A 25,061-nucleotide genomic window follows, 5' to 3' on the forward strand; every position below is an offset into this window, starting at 1 on the left:
CACGTTTTTCTGTGTTTATTGGTTGGATGATTTCCACATGATTGAAAGGACAGTGAACTTTTTTTTTTATCATATAAATGTTGGTAACACACATAGTTATTAAACATAATGAGTGACTAAGACCTTCATGACAACAATGACAAAAAAAAAAACACCTGCCTTGACACAACTACACAGCACATCAAACATACAGTACAAGAATATCAAAATAGACACATATATTACTTTTTTGTGTAGAGAGGAAAGAAACATACTATTATTATTAAAATATGTCGTTATCCAACACGTTTATAGTCCAATTTGGCAGTGCAATCAAGTCTCTTTTAAGGCAACAATGGGAGAGCACCACAGATGCAACCACAGGAGTTACAGGCAGGTAGTGTCAAAGGCCACAAATACCCTCCCAGGATGTCACAAACATATGTAAAGAGGAAGACAAACCACTACAGTTTCAGGTCAAAGTTTGCAGGTCATGCTCCTTAATTAGCTTCCTGAGCATCAAAAGGAAAATATACAGCAACTAAAACATTATTAAGCTGGAGATTTCATTCCATAATAGGCTTTGATTTAATAAAAGTATCTCTTTAAATAACAGTATCATATAACCACAATGTTTTATCAAACCGCCACAGCAAAGATTCCACCTCTTTGCATAGTTAACAGATTTGCTGTCAGTAAATGCACCAAAAAAATCTAATCACTGGGCAGAAGATGGCACCTATCGTTATGTCTGAATGGTCATATTTGCTAAGAGAAGAAAGTGCAAAAGTTATATACAAATAGTTCTTGCGGCTCTCGTGTTCTCGCCATTCTAAGCTTTTCTTATGCCACTCGCCACCAGAGTTTCTCTCCTGGTGGTCACAAAAGCCTGTTGTTTTTCATAATAGGCTGCTTCGTTAATAAACGTGGGATAAACGGTGCCGGATCCTTGGAAGGCGATGGTCTTCCCGTCGAATGTTTGGAACATGGGGTCACCGGGGTTCAGTGGTTCCCAGTCGCAGTCCTGGAACAAAAACAGTCACAGCGGGAGCAAAAAGTGACTCATTGTAACATTATACTAGGGTTGTACGGTATACCGGTACTAGTATAGTACCGCCATACTAATGAATCATAGCGGCTAAAGTCCAGACACAGTCGGCAGTGTTGTAGCTACTTCTAAATCACTAATCATTGCCTCCATAGTGACAAATAAAGTACGTTTCTTACAAGTATCATCCCTGCAGGACGAGGAATAGCTAAACATGCTTCACTACACACCGTAGCTCAACGGCGTCAAAATGTAAACAAACGCCATTGGTGGATCTACACCTGACAACCACTGTAATGATGCCAAGTACAGTAGTGTATCTACTCGATACTACTATGATACTATGATATGACACTACTATTTTCCTGAAGGAATCAATAAAATACTATCTATCTATCTATGATTACGTCGATATTTTTTGGCATCACATCGTCTTTCGTTTTTTTTTAATGTAAATTATGTTTATAAACTCAGGAAATATGTCCCTGGACACATGAGGACTTTGAATATGACCAATGTATGATCCTGTAACAACTTGGTATCGGATTGATACCAAAATGTGTGGTATCATCCAAAACTAATGTAAAGCCTCCAAACAACAGAAGAATAAGTGATTATTACATTTGAACAGAAGTGTAGATAGAACATGTTAAAAGAGAAAGTAAGCAGATATTAACAGTAAATGAACAAGTAGATTAATAATTCATTTTCTACCATTGTCCTTAATCATTTTGACAATAATAGAATGATAAATGACACAATATATTACTGCATACGTCAGCAGACTAAATAGGAGTCTTTGTTTGTTTACTTACTACTAAAAGACAAGTTGTCTTATATGCTCACTATTTTATTTAAGGACAAACTGGCAATAAGAAACATATGTTTAATGTACCCTAAGATTTTTTGTTAAAATAAAGCCAATAATGCAATTTTTTGTGGTCCCCTTTATTTAGAAAAGTACCAAAAAGTATAGAAATAATTTTAATACCGGTACCAAAATATTGGTATCGGGACAACACTACGTTATACTATAGGTTTTTACAACAATTTCTCATGTCCTTTTCCTTGTTTATTTTTTTTTCACCTGCAGATTGGGGTGCACCATGGCTACGATGTTTCCATTGGCGTCTCTGGGGTAGTCGACCCGCTCGGAAACGCGGAAAACTTCAACAGTGCAAGAAGGGAATTCCATGCCTGAAAGACACATGGCAAACAAACAATATTAACCAAAAAACTTCTAAAATAACTACAAGATAGCGCAGTACCGTGGCGGCCATCCACGGCCCCATCTTGAAAACCAAGCAGGCAAACAGGTTGGTGGAGAATGCAGTCAACATGGAACTGAACCACATTCTGCATCACCTCGACTCTTCAGGGACCGACGCTGGGATCCTGTTTGTGGACTTCAGCTCTGCATTTCACACCATAATTCCGTATATTCCCCACCGTAAACACACCCGGCTCCTAGTACCGGCCTCCACCTGTCAGTGGAGCACCAACTTCCTGACTGACAAGAAGGCAGCAAACAAGGCTGGGGAGCATCACTCTGATAATCAGTACCGGTGCTCCCCAGGGGTGTGTTCTCTCCCCACTGCTCTTCTCCCTCTCCACCAATGACTGCACCTCAAGGGAGCCTTCTGTGAAACTATTGAAGTTTGCAGACAACACCACCATAATCGCTCTCATCCAAGATGGCAACAAGTCTGCCTACAGACAAGAAGGTAGAACAGCTGGCTCTCTGGTGCGGTTAAAACCATCTGGAGCTGAATCCGCTCAAGACTGTGGAGATCACAGTGGACTTCAGGAGAAGCCCTCCTTCAGGACTGAAGAAAAGATAATTAGTGTTGCCCTTCCCCCCAGCCAGGACTTATACAGGTCCAGGGTCAGGAAACGGGCAGATAGCATCACTGCAGACCCCTTACACCCTGTTCACAAACTGGTCAAACTCCTCTTTTCCGGCAGGCATGACAGATCACTGTACGCCAAAACAACTTACGGTAAGAACAGTTTCTTTCCCCAGGCTATCACTCTGATGAACACTAAACAGTCATGTGAATGTACTACCTCAGTGGTTCTTAACCTTGTTGGAGGTACCGAACCCCACCAGTTTCATATGCGCATTCACCGAACCCTTCTTTAGTGAAAAAAAAAAAATAAATAAAAAAAAAAAATAAAAAAAAAAAATATATATATATATATATATATATATATATATATATATATATATATATATATATATATATATATATATATATATATATATATATATATATATATATATGTATATATATATACGGTATATGTATATATATATATATATATATATATATATATATATATATATATATATATATATATATATATATATATATTATTTTTTATTTTATTTTATTTTTATTTTTTTTATTTTATTTTTTTTTTCAAATTCAAGAAAAAGTCGTATGTTTTTTTTACTGGTGCAGAAAATGAACCGTGCATGAACATCACCTTGTTCAAAGAACAAAACCAACACAGTGCATGAACTCACAACAAATTACACACCTTACACACATTACCATGAATTGATTGACGTGGACCCTGACTTAAACAAGTTGAAAAACTTATTCGGGTGTTACCATTTAGTGGTCGATTGTACGGAATATGTACTGTACTGTTTATACTGTACTGTGTATTCTCTTCCTTTGCAATCTGCAAGTAAAAGTTTCAATCAATCAATCAAAAAACCTGCAAATCAGATGGAAAATTAGAGGGAACATTGATTGGGGGTATCCATAATACGCTGATAGGGAGATGTTTTTATTTACACGATAAGTCGGATGTCTCTTTACCTCCGTGGCGGAGGCTCTGCCGAACCCCTGAGGCCGACTCACCGAACCCCTAGGGTTCGATCGAACCCAGGTTAAGAACCACTGTACTATCTGCACCTCTACCAACTAATACAACTTAAAAAAGGAAGGAGAAAAGGTCAAACTGAATCTACTGCAAGTGTGCCAAGCTTGCGGCGTCACTTTAAATCTTGATAAAAGACTTAAAGGGGAATTGCAGTTTTTGGGGAATTTTGCCTATCGTTCACAATCATAAGATGCATTCTAACTTGTAAAAAAAAGTATGCTTACAGTGGAGCCAATAGAAGGTTCTCTATTCCGCCCATAAAACCCAATATCTTACCATCCAAAAAGCGCCAACCATACTCCATTTACATTTAGTAACTTAAATATTAACCAAGTAATAGAGTGATATTGTTATTATAAACGCTAACGCAGAGAAACTATAGCGGCGTGTGTGTGCGCCGATGTTGACATTGAGTGGTCTGCTGCTTTTTCGCTTCCTTGCTCCCTGGAAGTTTATTGTAAATCATAAATTGTGCATCTCACCTGGATAGAATAAGACTGAGGACAAACTCTGACATTGACAGCCAAATTAGACCCCAAAATGGCAAGAACGACACGAAAAAACGCTCGGTCCCAGCCCCCGTCTCTTCTTGAGGATTATGAGTCTTTCTTCATTTAAACGAGATTATAACAAGATCAATGCACCCTGAGCATTCAGTGGAATACAGACGTGCACACTGTGGCCATACCAGCAGCACATTTGTCTCAAACCTGACATAACAATTTAAATGTCTTATTATTATAATCAAGTGACTAGTCAATTTCAAGAGATTATTTTCTAATATATGTGATTTGGCCCACTTAGATATTGTTTTTTTTTTAAATCAGCTATGCACTATAGTATTTTATGCCTGGGTGGGGTCCTGCTTTGGAAAGATTGTGTACCCCTTTCAGAGATCACATTTAGTTCCCCTTAAAACATTCACATGTTGCATGAGATGAAGTGTTTATTAACTTTCTGTCCGTAAAATAAATATTTTTATTAGCAATTATGTAGTCCTGTAACATCATTTCATGATTAATATCCAAAAAATAACATTCTTAAAAAATGACAGTAGAATAAGCACACTGATTGAGGAGTCATAGTAAAACGACCTGAAATTTACACTTTACGTGTAGTGTTGGAGTTGTCCAACTTTTTGTGTGGCCATAAACGCACCAGTGGCTAATTGCCATAGTGTATGTGTTGGTGCAGGTGAGAGAGAGAGCGAGCGGCTGCTGTTGATATAACAGATGACAAACAGTTGCTTTTGGCTTGGTTTGTACGGTAGACAACGACCAGTTTTGCTACATCAAAAAAAGTATTTTACACATTGTTTTGGTGTGGTTATGGCCGACAAACAATTTCGCTAAATAAAGGGACCGATAGAATTCCTGTCCTCCTTTAAGTGTCTCCACAGACGTTACAATAATTTAAGTGTTGACAAACATTGTTTTATCTGTTGTGGCCGCTTTTCGTCACCTGTTACTCACAGTTGCATTGCAAAATCATACAAAACAAACGATTTGTTTATTTTGTTTAGAGTGGGATTTGATTTTTTGCGCGGCATAGATTTGCTGTGCGCAGGGGACGTGTGAGCAGTGCGCAATTGCGCAGGTGCGCACCTTAGAAGGAACGTTGAACAAGATTCTTGAAATCGGCATCCTAATGACAGCAGACCTTGTATAGTAAGTGATGTTTTATTATGTTTGTTGGCTCTCATGAAGTCTGCAGTGAGTAATAATCAGTGATGTTGGGGGAAAAAAAAGCGAATGTTGTGATGCGTTTTTGAAATGAATGCATCGCGTATGCTTAAAATCATCAAAATACGTAAATATCAAATGTTATTGTAAATAAGCCTGTTACTACATTACATATATACTTACATCATGTATATAAAACCTTAATAGAGGTGTTTTTTGGGCTTTGTAGGCAGAATAGAGCAGCTCCCATAAGCTCCATTGTAAGCGGACTCGTGATCAAATTTAATATTTAGAATGCATATTAAAAATCCATGCGTCGTCATGTCTCTCATAATGATTGTGAACGATAAGCAAAATTCCAAAAAAAAGTGCAGTTCCCCTTTAAGACTTTAACTGTAATTGAATAGTTCTTATCTTTTAATTACATTGCAAATATTTTTAAAAATGATGTCATTATGTTGTTGTATTGGGAAATGTTTTTACTTCTTCTATTTCGGAATAAGGCTGTAACATAGGAAAATGGGAAAAAAGCACAGTTTGTGCTTGTTATTCACATGTCCCTTACACTCTTAAGAGAAATGTGATTTTGTACACCAAAACAGGTTATTTCCTCGAGCAACTCGGCTTCCGAAAGCGTCAACATGGATTCATTACCATGTCACAGCATTCATCAGCACAACCAGGGTGGCCCTGATACAGAAGATTGCTCCACCATTGGCACGGAAGACATGGAAGCTGACCAGCTCTTAACAAACAAGACTATTCAACAAATGCCCAGTTTTGTGCAAAGCGACGGACTGCAACTCATACGGAGAAGAAAAGGGTTGCCTTGCTGCGTGTCAACATTGGACACGCTGTACCATGCCGTCGGGCAGGCACTGGACTCGATCTATTCAGACTTCTGAGTGCAGGTACGTGTGAGTGAATTGGTGGCGCACCCATGGGCAACTTGTCATCTCTCATTGTTCATTGTTCAGCTGAGAGGACTGTACAAGGACCAATTAGACCACAGCTTAGCATTATCCTATTACATAACACTTTGAATAATCATAGTAGGTTCAAAAATACAAGCTGAACTAGGAGATATTTAGTTGGACAATTTCACTGGATTTCTTTGAATAAATAGATTTTTTTTAATGTATTTATTTAGGGTACATTGGATGTACACTGTCATACAAGCTGCACACCAGGAATTTAACTCAATTGTTCTGGGGACATTTTTCTACCTGTACTATTCTTTTTTTTAATTTTTTTTTTTACATAAGGTCAATGCTAAGGATGGATCCTCTGTGCTGGGTATATTCTCACGGCTAGTCAATTCCGATTGGTGATTGATGAATTGGATGAGAATGAATTGAACTGGTTGAACTGAGTACGGCCAGAGAGAGATGAATGGAACCAGTCTAGGCGTGTGTCGGATATATGAGAGTTGGTGACAAAAGCGGCGCTCAGATTGAGGAGGATGGATAATAGTCCCGAGTTTGCTGCCAACAGGAGGTCATTTGTGATTTTAAGGAGGGCTGTTTCTGTGTTCTGGTGGGGGACTACAACTGTTCTGTATTGTTGGAGAGATGAACATGAATCTGCGAAGCCAGTGTTTTTTTGAGGATTTTGAAAAAAATGCCAGGCTGTCAATGGGATGGGGGTTTTTGAAAATATTGTGGTCTATATCAGATTTCAGTGTTTCAGCAGCGGATTTAAAAGGGGGAAAAAAATCAGATGTATTAAAGTGTGCACAGGCACTTATCCAAACACATTTCTTTGTTACATTCCAATCAACATGGAATGGATCCCAGACCATGCCCCCTTATAAATACGCAAATCATATTGAAATTAGCCATGTGACTGAGATCTGGACACTCTGCCCAATCAGAATTCACCACCAAGCATTCTTTCTCGTGTTTCGAGTGAAGGAATGAGGGTTGAGATTGTGAGCCTGTCAATGCTCTGTGCTCCAAGAACCGCATACAGGCTGAAATAAAATAAGAAATGGTCGACATCTGCAAGAAAGTTAAGAAGATGGATGTGCCTGGCCAAAACATACGAAAGGACCAGAGATAAAGTAGTGCTGCACCTCGTTTGAAAAGATGCAATGGTCCGTAAAACTTTAGAAGAGGTGGGTGACTGTGATTACCCCCGATATAAATATAATTTGTTGTAACTTTAAAAAAATGTGTTCGTACAGTAGCCTGCTAATTGTAAATAATTGACCATCAGTTCATTGATTACTATGCCCGTTCTTATTGGCCATGTTTGCAAGTAAGTACATGTTAACAGCTGTGGTCATTTCTGTCTTACCTTCATTAAACAAAGCGATGAAGTCCAGGGCATGTCTGAGTATGACCCTCATAGCTTCAAATATGTTACTCCTCAAAACTCCTTGAGGCTGAGGACCCACCTCCAGGCCTAAAACAACCATCAAAAAGATGCAGATGCAAATATTCTTACAGCTACGTCACCAATGAACCAATTTGCTTTAAGGTACTCACCCACAGGATGTTTGGCTATGGAGCGTGAAGTGGAATACTTGAGGAGTGGATGTTCATTCAGCAGAACAAGACAACTTGCAGGAGCCATGGCTTTCTGCAAAACAGCAAAAATAAACAATGATGCAATAAAGTTTTTTACATAAGTTTTTATCATTACCTTTGTTTGCTTATTGGCTAAGAGAAGTCAATATATTGAGGCATGTGGCATATATTCTAATTATGTTGGTTCACATTAGCGGTGAGCAGATTGATACACATTTCAATATAATCGACACCAATAAGTAATAGTGTTGAGAGTTATATTGTTCACTTTTTATTTTACAAAATATCTGTATTTTTTTATTGTGTTGTTCAAATATATATTGTCTCTATTATAATATTGTTGTATATATTGTTTAAAAACCCAGAGAATAAGTCATTGGACACGGGAGGGCTTTGAGGCAAAAAGCCAAAGAATTTGAATGAGAGTGAGTAATTTATGCTTTTCTTTACTTTCACTTTTTACTATTGAATGAATTTTGCTCAAACAATTGTATGTAAAAAAAAATAAAAAAAATAAGGGAATTGTTCATTTATGTTGCTATTGTTACACCGTATTTCACTTGTTCACTCGTGATACATATAGATTTTTTTTGCGTAAAATCTTTATCCCGCATTTTATTCTCATAATAATCATTAGTAAAAAATTCAAATCACAAAATCATTAAATGTTCTTGAAAATGTGTAAGTAAAAAATATTGGCGATACTGCTCCTGTATACAAGATTTGTAGTCTTAACCACCTCTAGTTTTTTGCCGTATGAAGTGTGTAAATCTTTTCAAAGCTGTCATTTTTAAATTGTATGAAAAAAAGTTCCATTTGATTTCCTTTTCGGAGAGAAACATGTAAAATTTTAAAGTGTATAAGGAGCGTAGTAAAACCTCTAAGTTAGAAACTTCCATGGGAATATTTGAGCATTTGTAGGAATCTTAAAATAAATTAATACAAATTCAAACAACTGTGTTTCTCCCAAACAAAACCTAAAACAAACACATTGCTTGATTCAAAATAAAGAATACATAGAAGTTAGTTTCCATGCATGTCTGCTTCTCACAAAAATAGAATTATTATGCTAGTGTACGTTTATGCACAGAATTCCAGTGAATTCCCTTTCATTCCCACAAAAAGTTTCCAAACTTCCAACTAAATATTCAAACAATTAATTTCCAAATTGGTTTTGGAAATGTTGGTACAAAACTGACCCATAATTGACCCAACATAGGTGATAGCCTACGCATACTGTTTTTTTAATGTGCTTGTATTGTAATAAAGAGGTGTACTTATAATCATGAAAGCAACAAAATAAATCTATAGCTGGACCTTGCACATAATATTTACAGCCTAACTGGGTTGTTATCGCTCCTGGTAATCAGTAGAGAGTTCCTTAACCACTTGAATCTGGCGTTAACCTAATGACACGGGTCACTAGGGGACAAAACAGTTTACTGAAGCTCACCAGTGACACATTGAGCTAATAACACATTAACTATTCTGCACATGAAAAAATAAAAGTAAGGAAGATGAGATATGTGTCCACCTGTTATTGTTTTTCATTGGGTGCTTTAAAAAACATACTGACACATCAATAATAATATTAAAAACAACCTTGATATAGTTCATCATCTGCAGATTGAAGTGGTCTTTAGAGTCCTCCAGAATAAGAGTGCAGCCCATGTTGGACGTGGTGTTGTGGAGGTCAAAGATGACATCATAGGCCTCGGGACTTCCTTTGGGTCCAAATATTCTGTTGATCTCCTGGGCTCTCTGCACCTCGTAAGGCAATTCTTTGCCTCCCGCAGCACTGCACACACAACAATAAAACACGCTAACTTGCAAGTGTTTGGTGCTATTTGACTTTCAACTGGGCAGTGAAGCCAAAAGAGAGTACACAATGGTGTCTATTGATAATTGAGGTCTTCTGACATTTTTTTCATTTCTGTGGACACACTCGCAAAGAATGCATGTTAAATATGGCATGCTTTAATAGAGAAAGATGAAGTATTAAATAACGCAGTTCCTCATGGTTTGATGATTTGACACAGAAATACTTCCTGTAGAAACCAATCTATTATTGATGCATCTAAACTTTGTATTTCACTTTTATATTAAAGGATAACGTGCACTTTGTTTGTTTTGCCCACCATCCAAAAATCCACATGTGAGACTAATCACACGTCTGTACCTTTAATGTGCAATCTAAATAGTAGAAAACTGCTTGTAAGACGCAGCTAACAATGCAGGTAATGGGTGTTCATCTATTTCACCTATAAAGCCTTCTCAAAACATCCAAAAACCTCCAACTGTCATTACGTGGATCTTGGGGTTTGTTTTCCCGTAATGCAAAAGAAAGTTGGCGCGGGCAAGGCGTGAATGTGAGTACATATTTATTAATAACATTAACAAACTACAAAAAAAGGAAGCAAACAAAAGGCGCGCACAATGGCGGAGAACAAACTTGGCTAATGATACAAAACTATTGAGACTATGAACATGAAAACGAAAACACTTACTGTTAGTGATGGGTCCGGCAACACTGATGCATCGGCGCATGCATCGAGCTCATAGAGCAAAACCCTGTGTCGGTGCGCGTACCGCTTTTAGAAAGTCACGTGACCGATCATGAGCTGTTTTGGTCACGTGACCGATACGCGAACTGTGTCGCACTGACGCCTCCTCTGTGCCCTGTGAGCGGGTCTTTTCTACAGCCTGAGAAATAATAACTAAGAAGAGAAAGCGTCTAAAATTTAATACGTTGGAAAAACTGTTTTTTTTTAAATAAAAATGTGTAAAAAAATAAATAAATAATTTCCAGGTCCACAAGCATCCTCATTCACAACACGTTCTCTTAGATTTCCATGTTATGATACATGTTCACATTATTTATTGACTGTATCTAAAAAAGATAAAAAATATATTTTTATTTAAATGAAGTTATGAAACAATCCTAAATGAAATACAATGACTTGGTTTATATTATTGTATATACTAGGTCATAAAATCAGTGTCAGTTGAGTCGGTCCATAGGTTGCCTGTAGGGATTTTTAATGTCCAGCAGATGTCAGTATTTAGTGACACAGTATCGACACAGTATCAATACAGTTTTGCAATGTGTCGAAACGCTTCATGACGCCTCATCAACCCATCACTACTTACTGTGGCGTGAAACAGCATGAAAACTATGATAAACAGGAATCGCATGGGTAGCAGAGGTAGTATGGATGGATAGGATAGATAGATGTCACCAGGACGAACAACAGAAACAGACAGGCTTAAATAGCAGTGACATGATCAGTGAAAACAGGTGCGTGACTCAAAACGTGAAACAGGTGCGTGACATGACAGGTGAAAACGAATGGGTTGCTATGGTGGCAAAACAAACAAAAGTGCACAAAGAGTCCAAAAACAAAACCGAACATGACTAAAACAAAACATGATCACACAGACATGACACCAACAGTGATTGATATACATGCTTTAAGTTTGTATGTATTATTGTAACAAACACATTCATGATAAAATTGTATATTTAAAGTATTTTGGTCATTTTAAGCATTAGCGGAACTTCTTCCCTGGGCGAATTGATTTCAGAGCGCGCTTATCAACGAACGCTACTTCCGTCAGAAACAACAACAGTAGAGGTAGGAAAAAATATGGATTCTCCGATGCATCACAACTAGAATGTGGGAGATTCAGGAATAGATGGATAAATGTCCAAACATCGATTATTTAGGTATGTTAAAGCCCCACTTAAGAACTTTCCATTATGGTTGTTTGGCGCCACCAGTGGACCAAAGCGGTGGTGTTTTGCCAGAAGAAGACCACATTTCCTATGAGGACTAGCACATATAGCGTCAAACTGACGCTGTAATATTGTCACAAATATTACGTCTCTAATGGCTGTGCTGATGTTAAATAGCAGACACTATCAAGAAATGATCTTTGATTGTGCTACAAACATGACGCTACTACCAAGAATGTATGGGGGCGGATGCAGGTCTGAAGGCAGATTTTTTTTCGAAGGAAGTAGAGTGGAACTATCGCGCTTGTGGCTATTTATTGCTACCACAAACATTTCCGATAGCTAACATTAGCATTATGATTTTGATTTGAGCATCAAAAGTCACTTACTAGCCCAGCAGGAACACAGCCAAGACAGCATCGGTCCGAAATTCCTCATCTTTGAGCTCACACCAGTGAGTGAAAAGGGGGCAATGTTGATCCCGACTGACCTTTTATCCGGGTAAGCTCCGTCTTTCTTTTTTCTCTCTCCTCAGACAAAACATTACGTTTCTTTGGTTGTTTCGGAGTTTGGCCATGATAGCAGTAATGGTAAGTAGACCTTCTTCATCTTCTTTTTGTTTTCTGGCGGCACGTAGGCATTCGCATCTACTTCCAACTTTTTAACGAATGGGGAAACAGGGAGTGATGTATGCCATAAAGCAAGTCAGAACATTTGTAGTTTTTTGTGTGGCAGGGTTCTTGCCATCCTCCTCAATAGAGGTGGGAATCTTTGGGCACCTCATGATTCGACTACGATTCAGGAGCTACGATTTCATTAAAAATTGATTACTGACTGATGCATCTTTAATTTATATATATATTAATGCAGTTCTACATTTCTTTTCATTTCATTAAATACGTGTTTATCACTTGCAACTTTAAAAAACAGTGCATTTGTAATAAAAAAACAGTTACATTAATTTCGACATTTATTAAATTAATGGAAATGTGTGCAAAACTGGAACATAAGTGCCATAAAATAAAGGAGCTAGCCGGATCTTTCCCTGAGGTGGCTGACCGAATTTTAGTACTGTCTTCTATACTGTATTTACAATAAATAAATCGATTATCGATGTTTACTGATTGATTTCACAATCGTCCATGTCCGAATTGCGATGCATCTAAAAATGTATTATTTCACCCATCTCTACTCCTCAATGTTGCTAAGTGCCAGTAAATGCGATACAGACCCCTTCAAGCTGTGACAGAGGTGTCATTAAACTAGTTGTAAGTCGATGTATCATCCCAAAAGTTATGAAGGTTGAGAAGTTACTTAGTGCTGCTGTAAGTAAACTAATACAGGCGTTTCCAAAATGCGCTTTTAACGATTATGTTCTCTAAACGTTCTAGGTTTGTTTCCATCTAACCATGGGAGGACCATTAGGTTAAAGTTAAAGTTAAGTTAAAGTACCAATGATTGTCACACACACACTAGGTGGGGTGAAATTTGTCCTCTGCATTTGACCCATGCCCTTGATCACCCCCTGGGGGGTGAGGGGATCAGTGAGCAGCAGTGGGTCCGCGCCCGGGTATCATTTTTGGTGATTTAACCCCCAATTGAAACCCTTGATGCTGAGTGCCAAGCAGGGAGGTAATGGGTCCCATTTTTATAGTCTTTGGTATGACTCGGGCGGGGTTTGAAATCACAACCTCCTGATCTCAGGGCGGACACTCTAACCACTAGGCCACTAGGCCAATTCTTTCAACATTATGTGTTAACTGGGTTAGCGCAGACACACTGAGGAGGGAGGGGACAAGCAACGCTAACTACAGTGCTAAGCTAGCTTGGATGTGAAGTAGTGAAACACAAAAATAACAAATACTTTGTACACTTCAACAGAAGGCTAAGTGGAGAGTAACCAACTCAGAAAAATACATTAACAAGTGGATTAATAAATCAGAATAGGCAATAATATCCACACAGTAGGCAACAGATTTGTCAGCCATAGACATGAATGAGATAGACGACACACATCTTTGAATTGTAGGTAATACTGACTGGGGCCAAAGTGTCTGAACGTTCTGGGGTTTAGAAGGCACAAAAAGTAAATAAAGGATGCCTGCTCGCCAAGTACTGTATTATTTATTATATCTCTTACTGTAGCAGGCAGCACGTCTCTAGTCTTTCATATATATATGTGTATATATATATATATATATATGTGTATATATATATATATATATATATATATATATATATATATATATATATACGTGTGTGTGTGCATGTGCACTAATACAAAAAAACGCAAATGACGCAATACTGCATACGTCAGTAGCCAAAGGAGGAACCTTGTAGACATGTTATTAATATTAATAATTAAATGTAATACATTTAGAATATATAATAATAATAATAACATATATTAACACTAAACAATTTAATAACTATCCACAATATAATAATTAAAGATGTATGTATAATCGATTCGTAGCTCCTGAATTGTAATCGTAATGGAATTGTGAGGTGCCCAAAGATTGTCACCTCTAAACGACAGCATAGAGAGCACTTTCTATGTTTGCTACCAGACTTTGTGAGAGCCTTGGAGCGTTATCACGTAGGACTATGGCTCAACAGTCACAATGTGCCCGCTCACTGCGATGGTTGTATCTTTCAGCACAGGACATGTGCTCCCCATTGAGCTGGAAAATTCTGTATAATTCTCACTCCTATGATAAAGAATGAGCATTTGCTTAAGTCTTCTGAGCGATTTTGTCAGGTTTTATGCTTTGTTCCATTTGTTGTGAGCCATGTTGAGTGTAACTATTAACTGCTTAAGTCAGTCTGGATTTTTACATTCAAATACATTTTTAAAGCTGACTAACTTCGGCTTGGTGCCACAACCTTCTACTAAACAGATGAGAGGCATGATTTATAACTTAGAATTAACTTTTCCAAACTCAGAAATGACACAGCAGCAGCAGCAGAAGTTCAAGTAGCTAGCTTACCTGTCGCTAGAGTCCAAAGTGTGACCAAGGCGATGTCTCACTACGCAAGAAAAGTAGTTCCTCTGTGATAGCTCTAACAACAACAACAATGCTGTTATAGCTTGGTTAATATGCAGGTGACGGCATGGCCTGGGAATGCCTCGGGATCCCCCGGCAGGAGCTGGACGAAGTGGCTGGGGAGAGGGAAGTCCATGCCTCCCTGCTTAGGCTGCTTCCCCCGCGACCCGACCTCGGATTAGTGGAAGAAGATGGATCGATGGATGGCACGTAAATTGAGCGTCGTTGGAAGTTTTTGGATGATTTTTAGAGGGCTTTAAAGGCGGAATAGAGACTCCCAGTATTATAAGTTTTTGACTATTTAGAATGCACCGAAAAGAGAACAATGTGTGTTCTTGTCTCATATACGGATTGTGGATGATGGGGGACATTGCAAACAAATACAGTTTACTAATTAATTATTAAGAATAGCTCTTGTACATCCATCCATCCATTTTCTACCGCTTGTCCCTTTTGGGTCGCGGGGGGTGCTGGAGCCTATCTCAGCTGCATTCGGGCGGAAGGCGGGGTACACCCTGGACAAGTCGCCACCTCATCGCAGGGCCAACACAGATAGACAGACAACATTCACACTCACATTCACACACTAACCTACTCAGTGGCCTAATGGTTAGAGTGTCCACCCTGAGATCGGTAGGTCATGAGTTCAAACCCCGGCTGAGTCATACCAAAGACTATACAAATGGGACCAATTACCTCCCTGCTTGGCACTCAGCATCGAGGGTTGGAATTGGGGGTTAAATCACAAAAAAATATTCCCGGGCGCGGCACCGCTGCTGCCCACTGCTCCCCTCACCTCCCAGGGGGTGAACAAGGGGATGGGTCAAATGCAGAGGAAAAATTTCACCACATCTAGTGTGTGTGTGTGTGTGACAATCATTGGTACTTTAACTTAACTAGGGCCAATTTAGTGTTGCCAATCAACCTATCCCCAGGTGCATGTCTTTGGAGGTGGGAGGAAGCCGGAGTACCCGGAGGGAACCCTCCCTGTTCGGGGAGAACATGCAAACTCCACACAGAAAGATCCAGAGCCCGGGATTGAACTCAGGACTACTCAGGACCTTCGTATTGTAAAACACATGCACTAACCCCTGTTCCACCGTGCTGCCCGCTGTCGTACGTTGCAGTCTAATTTGTTTCGGGAAGTTGAATATAAAAGAAGCCTAAATATAAGACGGCTTTCTTTTTCAACACCTGCTTTTGGAAAGCCAAAGACAAAAAAATGACAAAATGTGTCTATTTCAGCAGGTTTTCAATAGCAGTGAAATGACAAATGGTAGCTGCTCGACAGTTTGATGGTTTTGCCTCTCAACGCCTAGAAGTACATAAACATCTGTCTTTTTCAGGCTTGTTTTTCTGGGGACAAAATACCCTCTTGCGTTGGTGTCAATATTATCCACATGATGGCAGAACTCTTCAATGGACTGATTGTTCATTTTACTCATGGTCTATCAAGGAAATGTTGTACAGTGCTCATCACAAGTGTCTATTCCTGTACCTTTTTTTTTTTTTTTTTTTAAGAAACAGGCTGTAAATACATCAAAGATGTTTTTAAACTGAAACTCTTTCAAGTTGCAGTGGAAAATTGAATAAGAACTGGCGATCACAGTAATACAAGAGTACTTATGTTAATGCTAGTCTATGTATAATTTATGAGCTTAAATTCAAAAGCGCCGCTCTGTAGGACAGTGGCCTCCTTTTGTGAGGAAACTGAGTCCATCCACTCTGACATGCATGGTCCAAATGATCCTTGAGACATGTGCATTGACAGCCCCCCATCACCTCCATCACAACCCCCCAACCGTTCAGCCCTTTGCTGCTAAAACAAGAGCTGATGTTTTTGTCTTTGATCTCTTTAAAAATGTCTAAATACCACCATGTCTAGGACGTTCTCCAAATGACTGTACAACGGCACCTCTGCTGCCATTATTGTCTATCCATGCACGCATCTGCACTTTAGACCCCATTTTCAGTGAATATCTGCTATTGTTTGACCCGCCTGTGCATGAGTACAGGAGCCAGCACAGTGTGTGTTGATGAGCAGTGCTGCCCTGTGACAGGAGGACCCAGATGGAACTTAAAAAGGAGGAAGAAAAGAGCTGTCAGTCTATTTAAGTTGAAGAGAAGCGCAACATGGGTTGTTTTTAGCATGCCTGTAAGCTTTTTATAATGCCGTCAAACAAAATTTGTAAACTGGAGGGAGTGTGCATAAGATATTTAAAGATAAAACTATCAGCAGAATGAGTCAACAACTTCCTATCTGGACTTGGACTAGCCCTTCACTCTGAGTAGACTCTGAGACATGATACAGCACATCATTACTGTTAAGTGCACTCCTCTTTACTGTGGGCACCAAACCAGGAACTTGTGTGATGAGGTTGGGTTGACTGACGCAATTATTGCTGGTATGAAAAGAGCCAATACGGCTTTAGTTTAGTTTAGTTTTTCTCATTTCTAACTTTTAAATATTATTCTATTTATATATTGTAGGGATGTAACAATATGAACATTTCATATCACAATTATCACTGTACTTAAAGGTGGCCTTTTTCCTCAATCCTTAGTACAATGTCATGTTTTTATTGTCAATAGTGTTGTGTGTGTGTTTTCTTCTCTTCTTTATGGTGCCACTTGCTGTGTATCAAAAGTGCTCTATGAATCAAATTTGATTGATTATCATTATCGCAGTATTGTTGAATGTGCTCAAAAAGTAGCAGACACACAATAGACACACTCTCACAGTTAGAATACCTACTATTTTGCATGTTTCTTATGCTTTATTGATAGTATTTTAGACCAGTATTATCTGTTTAAATGGCTAAGCTTGTATTGTATTAAATAATGGTTTGTATTGTAGAACTACCTGACACTTTTCATATCATAGCAGTTTTATCCCATTTCTTTGTTCTCTGTTTGTAACAGAACAGTGAAAAAATAAATAAGGAAATAAATAAACACACCATAAGTAAGTAAACAAATATTAAATACATAAATGAATACATCTGTCCATTTTGTACCGCTACATAAATACTTTAAAATGTATTTTCTTTCTTTCTTTCTTTAGTTTTTTTCGAACATGAACACACTTACATCATAATACATCACACAATTTCATATCATTTCATTTGACATCATGCCCGAAAAGGAGTAGGAAGAAGCAAAGCTTATTTAATCCTACCCCTTTACCACTTCAAAGTGTTTACAAATATATAGAATCATTTACTGAACTTTTTATATAATAAAATAACATCTATGAATTAGTATACAACAGTTTTGTAATATGTAATTAATTAATTAATTCAGTCATTATTAACATACTGAGATGAAGAATATCTTATTTTCAATAAGGTTGGAAGTATTTCTCATAATTCTTCTTCTTTGTACTCTGGAAGCACTATTATTTTGAACAACCTCTTAAACTATTTTAATGAACAATGCGAAACAAATCAAATCTACGTTTATTGTTTATTACTTCTGGCAGGCGTTGTGGCGCCCTACTCTCTTCAGCGGTCCTTGAACGCACCGTAAAAACATCTTCTCATGTTATTTTGCGTATAGAACGATCACTATGTTCTAAGAGAGCACAGCTTGTAGGTTGAATGCGGACAATTAAATATCTTAGTTACTCAGACAGCAATGTGTTTGTATAAGTTTAGAGACGCTCAGCGTCCATGGGCGGGACAAGACCAAGCATTTATGAAATGATTGTCTAGCTGGCTGCAGTGGAACAACCTCTTCTATGCTCCCCCATTGAAGTCAATGGACGCTTGTCTTCAACATTGTTTAAAAGGGAACTGCAGTTTGTTGAGTTTTTTTGCCTATTGTTCACTATCATTATGAAAGACAAGAACACACGTCTTTTTGGGGGGTGTTAAAGATGTAAAGATGATAAAAAACAAACGCTTTCAAGATGTGGTAATGGGAGCCACTGTTGTAGCCTTCAATCAATCAATGTTTACTTACAGTATAAAGCTCTAAATCACGAGTGTCTCAAAGGGCTGCACAAGCCACAGCTTCAAAGCCCTCCAAAACAATTTCAAAACCCTCCATCAACGTTTTATATACACGCTGCAAGTATATATATATATATAATGTACTATCAGACACGTTCGTAACAATATGTAATACGTACAATATATGTCATATTTTGGTAATTTTAATCAATAGCGGGACTTCCTTCTCTGGCGAATTTATTTCCGTTTCCATAGCATGGCAAATCTGACTTCCAGCATTTACTGTGTGTTCCTACATCCGCAAACAAACACACAAGTGTGTTCTAATCATGGCAGACTTTGTAACAGACAACAAAGACGACTATTTTTGGACAAAAGAGGATTTACAACCCTATCTTTTTGAAGCTGAATATACGAACGGAAGCTGGATTGCTGCTTCTAGAAGCGAGCACGAAGAAGAGGTTGAAACGTTGGAGCAGATGGAAGCCGAGAGAATGAGGTTGTTGCAATTTGGAAACTCTGCAAAAGGTATACATTCTGACTAGGGATGTAATGATAAACAGTATCATTGATAACGGTGGCAAAACTCCCGACGGTTAGTATTAATGTTTTGAATTGAAATGATCGAAAAACTGTGATTGATAACTGCAGTTTGATAAACTCACGGAATGACTGGCGCAAGATCGCTATCCTAAATGCTGACATGAAAACAAGAGACATTAATGTCTTTCCCCATTAAGATACAACATACCCTAATCTAAATGTATAAACACATTGCTGCCTGAGCAACTAAACACCTACATTTTGCACATTGAACCTACAAGCTGTGCTCTCTTAGGACACAATGATCGTTCTATACTCAGAGAAATACGAGACAATGGTGATTTTACGGTGCGTTCAAGGACCGCTGAACAAAGTAGGATGTCACAAGGACCGCCAGAAATAATAAATAATAATAGATTGCATTTGTTGCGCACTTTTCATTTAAATAAAACCTTAAAATGCTACAGTACAAACCAATAAATACAATGATTATACTTATATATAGCGCTTATCTACCTGCAAGGTACTGAAAGTGCTTTGACACTATTTCCACATTCACACAGTAGCTATGTGCACATGGACATTTAATCGGATTAAAAGCCTACCGGAATAAAAATTCTTCATGTAAACACGCCATTCGGAATATTCTGACCCGATCACATATTTAATTCCGATCGAGACGGGTGGTTTATGCCAATAGTCATTTGGATTGTAGCGCATGAAAACACATATTCCGAAATTCGGTTTTTGCGCATGTCTTTGATGTCAGCTATACTTATATGGAGGTGGGACTAAATTTATTAGTGTCGGAATGAGGCAAATGTCTTGCTGCTGTCTCCCCCCTATTCAACATGTACAGACGTGGCGTTATATACTGTTGAGTTTGTTGCTTTAAAACGAGACTACCAAAAAAAAAGTATGTTCTTGAGTGTCATGTGTCGATGTAACAATAAAATATGTGATCCAGTTGTATTTTTAAAGAGTTGTTTTATTCACGACATTACAGCTACTCAAAGTGCTAACTGCTCTCCTCTAGCACATACACAGAATGTCGTAACATGAAGACGCGCCGCAACCCGTAAACAATCACAACATAAAAAGCACAAAACAGCGCCATTTCAAAAAGAAAGGGTAAAACAAAAGTAGTGAACGGAAGGAACTAATTATAAACAAATACCATGATAACATCGGACAAGCAGAAATGCACAACGCCATGTTTGTTTACAATGGAATGTTTACTGCTTCTTCAGCACCTGCAGTGAGCCAACTCGGCCAAAAGATGTCGCCATAGCACAAACAATAACACACCTTTCTGTATATGTTAGGTTCTGCGCACGTCAAAGTATTCCGATTTAAGGTGTGATGCATGATCATTGTTTTCAAGGTACACAGTAACATTCTAATACGAATGATGTTCAGATTAAATAAACGCTGTCTATGTACACGTGGCTACTGATGGCGGAAAGCTGCCACGACCCATCAGAAGCAAGGGTGAAGTGTCTTGCCCAAAGACACAGCGGATGTGACTGGAATCGAACCTGGAACCCTCTAATTGCTGGCAAGGCCTCTGTACTATCTGCGCCACGCCACGCCCCTATATTTAAAACAATAAAAGCCGAGCCAATAAAAGGAAAAATGAAAAGCACTAAAACACTATCAGTGAAGCATAAGAAACTCAAAATATGTAAAAAGGTGGGGTTTCTAATAGTGTGACTATTTATTGTACTTATATATTTTATTTATTAACTTGGTCAAAAAAATGTCAGTGTGTGTATAAGTATTTTTTGTGCACGTTCAACAATACCGCGAGAATATTGACAACCATGATAATGTTGGTCACGATAACCGCAACATGAAATATTTAGATCAGGGGTGTCAAACTCAAATACAGAGTGGGCCAAAATTTAAAACTGAACAAAGCCGCGGGCCAATGTTGAACAAATTAACCTTTTTCATAGGGACTCAAACAAGTTTTGCATTAAATATTGAACAAGCAAGGCTTATATAACTTTATAGTGACATGCAAAATCGCGTTTCAAATAATAATAATTAAAAAAAATCAATGGCATATCAAATACAATTTAAATAAAAATTGAATGCCTATTTTCTATTTGCAGCCTTCTGAGGTAAATATCAACATTAACTTTTTCCACAGGCTAATAAATTTGAAAATAAAATAATGAATAAACCAACCATTCAGGACTTTAAACTGCTCAGTTTTCAACACACTGATCTAATCTGATGTGCCCAAGCCAGATACCTGCCATCTTTTCTTGGATGCTAGTTCATTAATGTCGGGGCTCAGGCTTTGAGCTGAGGCATCTTTCATTATCGAACGAAGGTGTTCATCAGTCATTATAACTCGTAATCCACAGTCTTGGGGGCGTGCCTTAAAGACACTGCTTTTAATGTCCTCTACGAGCTGACGTCACGTCCGCTTTTCATCCCTTCTAACAACGTGCTGGCCCAGTCACAAGATATGAGTGGCTACTGTAGCACACACAATTGAATGCAAAGCATACTTCATCAACAGCGATACAGTTTACACTGAGAGTGGCCGTATAAGCAACTTTAACATTGTTAGAAATATACGCCGCACTGTGAATCCACACCAAACAAGAATGACAAACACATTTTGGGAGAACATCCGCACAGTAACACAACATAAACAAATACCCAGAACCATTTGCAGCACTAACTCTTCCGGGACGCTACAATATATACCCCCGCTACCTCCAACCCCCCCCCCCCCACACACACACACACACACACACACACACCTTGTAGCGTCCCGGAAGAGTTAGTGCTGCAAAGGGTTCTGGGTATTTGTTCTGTTGTGTTTATCATCAATCAATCAATCAATGTTTGCAAAAAAACAACAACAAAAAAACAATAATACTACAAAAAACTACGGAGCCCCTAAAGGGCGTGGCGAAGTTGGTAGAGTGGCCGTGCCAGCAATCGGAGGGTTGCTGGTTACTGGGGTTCAATCCCCACCTTCTACCATCCTAGTCACGTCCGTTGTGTCCTTGGGCAAGACACTTCACCCCTTGCTCCTGATGGCTGCTGGTTAGCGCCTTGCATGGCAACTCCCGCCATCAGTGTGTGAATGTGTGTGTGAATGGGTAAATGTGGAAATACTGTCAAAGCGCTTTGAGTACCTTGAAGGTAGAAAAGCGCTATACAAGTATAACCCATTTATCATTTATTATCATTTACCATTTTTTTATATAGCCCTAAATCACAAGTGTCTCAAAGGGCTGCACAAGCCACAACGACATCCTCGGTACAGAGCCCACATAAGGGCAAGGAAAAACTCACCCCAGTGGGACGTCGACGTTTATGTTGTGTTACTGTGTGGATGTTCTCCTGAAATGTGTTTGTCATTCTTGTTTGGTGTGGATTCACACTGTGGCGTATATTTCTAACAATGTTAAAGGTTTTTATACTGGCACCCTCAGTGTAACCTGTATCGCTGAAGATCAAGTATGCGTTGCATTCACTTCTGTGTGCGTGTCAAAGCCGCACATATTATGTGACTGAGCCAGCACTCGTTTGACTGGACGAAAAGGGGACGTTACAATTTTCGGGAGGGGCACTGAAAATTTGGGAGTCTCCCGGGAGGCTTGGCAAGTATGAGAATTAGCGGTGTACCGCGGCACCGCAGCTGTATATAATCGGCGGGCCAGCTCTAGTGTTAATTTGATATCACCTCACGGGCCAAGTGAAATTACACGGCCAAATTTGGCCCGCGGGCCAGAGTTTGACATCCTTGATTTAGATCGTTAACATCGATAATGCCGACTTACACTAAAAATGTCGGAAGTCCATCCATCCATTTTTTACCGCTTGTCCCTCGGGGTTGCAGCGGGCTGGAACCTATCCCAGCTAAACTCGGGCGGAAGGCAGGGCCAACACAGACTTGTTCATGAAAAAAAAAAACTCCTTTGTGTCCTTAGTATCAAATCGATACCAAAACTTGCTGAATTTCCCAATCCTAATTTGTGATAGTAACAGCTCTCATGAATAAAAAGTAGGGATGTAATTAGTCATGATGCTTTTACTTGGTTGTGATGTATTGTTGAACATGTGAGAGAGCCAGGCTTTGCATAAGACTTCATTTCCGCTAAAGTGCACACAAAAAGGGGCGCATAGAAGCAGGATTTGCAGCTCGGTCACGTTTGGCTCACGTTTCTGAGCTGGCCGTCGGTCAGCTGACGACCAGGGGGAGGGGCTTGTTGCTGGAACATGTAAACACTAACACTGCGGCCACGTGAGCACGCCAATGACACATTGTAAAATAGTAATAATAATATATAATTATATTCAAAATTTAAAACATGTCGTGATGGTGATTACGTCACATTACCTGAGGTTATCTGGGGTGAAAGCTCGGTTGAGGTCGGTGTCCACGTATCTAGTGCATTTCTCCACTGCCCTCGGGTTGGTGATGAAAGGTTTGGTGTCCACCGTCTTCCTCTGGATCTCGGCGCTGTTCTTCATCCACAGGTTGACGAGCGTCACGCCGGACATCTCGTTGCCGTGAGTCCCCCCGAAGATAGCCACCCTCCTGGCCTCGTTCAAGCGCGCGCTGTGGCTATGGGACGCAGACATGGCGGGCGGGACAAGTTGGAGGCGAGCGGTTGGTGCTTCGAGAGCTCGAGACAAAAAAAGAAAGTTTCCAGCCGAAGCGTGGCAGTTTTTCCGGCTTTTAAACGCCTCCTCCTGTGGTTCTGCGCTTGCGTAACGTCGCCGCGGGATCATTAGAGTCCGCCACTGAGCAAGACATGTCTACCTGCAATACAGCTGTTGTCGTACCCACACTATGGAGCATAAACTGTACCGTGTTGCCAGATGTAAAATGACAAATTATCCTACCAGAAGCTTGACATCGTATTTTAAGGAAATTAACGCACATACCCGATTTGACAGTGACCTGGAACATCTGCAACAATAAAATGTCGTGTATAGTATAGTTTATAATGCAGTTTTCTCTTTAAATAATCAGCACTGTTGAAAAACGCTCACACCTGGCTGTAAAGCGGCACGTGAGACAACGCCCAACATAATGTATCTTGTTTATTTATGCTAAAAGTCATGTATTAAAGAATTACTGCACAATATATACTTTTTTGAATTATTGGTAGGGTACAGAGAGATATAATCGACAAAAAATATCGTACGTCTGGCAACGTTGACTGTACCACAGGAAACAATCATACCGGAAATACACTTCCGACATAGTCCTTTCAAAATAAACTCACAGAAAAAAATATAGCGGTTAGGCGTTACTTCCTGTAATTACCTTTCTTATTAAAACAGTATCATGCAAGCTTCATTTATTGCCGACCATAATTTCCACAGTGCATGAAATATATTTTAACCTGAATTCATTCATACATTATGCAAACACTACTGGGAATATGGGTAACATTTTAGTATGGGGAACACATATTCACCATTAATTAATTGCTTATTAACATGCAAATAATAACATATTGTCTCTTAATTAGTTATTATTGAGTACTTATTAATGCCTTGTATTAATAAGTAAGCCATTAACTAAGAGTCTTCCCTCAATAATCTCAGAATTATTGCTTATTAGTAACCCTAACCCTAACCCTTATATGTTCCCCTAGTGTCCAAA

At 38.9% G+C, this 25,061-nt stretch overlaps 1 protein-coding gene across 1 annotated transcript; it reads right to left on the reverse strand.

Moving 5' to 3' along the window:
* aspa (aspartoacylase) lies at positions 1 to 24,251 on the reverse strand. Its single transcript, XM_061963350.2, has 6 exons — positions 23,784 to 24,251; positions 9,738 to 9,933; positions 8,094 to 8,187; positions 7,903 to 8,010; positions 2,115 to 2,224; positions 1 to 1,003 (listed from the first exon to the last, which is right to left on the reverse strand). The coding sequence occupies exons 1-6, from the start codon at positions 24,176 to 24,178 to the stop codon at positions 812 to 814; spliced, it is 1,095 nt and encodes a 364-aa protein (XP_061819334.1). The 5' UTR covers positions 24,179 to 24,251; the 3' UTR covers positions 1 to 811.
* Between the last annotated feature and the right edge of the window lie 810 nt (positions 24,252 to 25,061).

Source organism: Nerophis lumbriciformis, linkage group LG09, assembly GCF_033978685.3.
Source record: "Nerophis lumbriciformis linkage group LG09, RoL_Nlum_v2.1, whole genome shotgun sequence".
NCBI classification, from domain to species: domain Eukaryota; kingdom Metazoa; phylum Chordata; class Actinopteri; order Syngnathiformes; family Syngnathidae; genus Nerophis; species Nerophis lumbriciformis.

Bases quoted from the DNA above. Each gene is read 5' to 3' on its own strand.
- aspa (XM_061963350.2), bottom strand. From the start codon at position 24,178: ATGATCCCGCGGCGACGTTACGCAAGCGCAGAACCACAGGAGGAGGCG. The intron at 8,011-8,093 runs GTGAGTACCTTA...TGGTTGTTTTAG, and splicing joins CATAGCCAAACATCCTGTGG to GCCTGGAGGTGGGTCCTCAG. The intron at 1,004-2,114 runs GTGAAAAAAAAA...TTTTTGTTCCAG, and splicing joins TGGTGCACCCCAATCTGCAG to GACTGCGACTGGGAACCACT.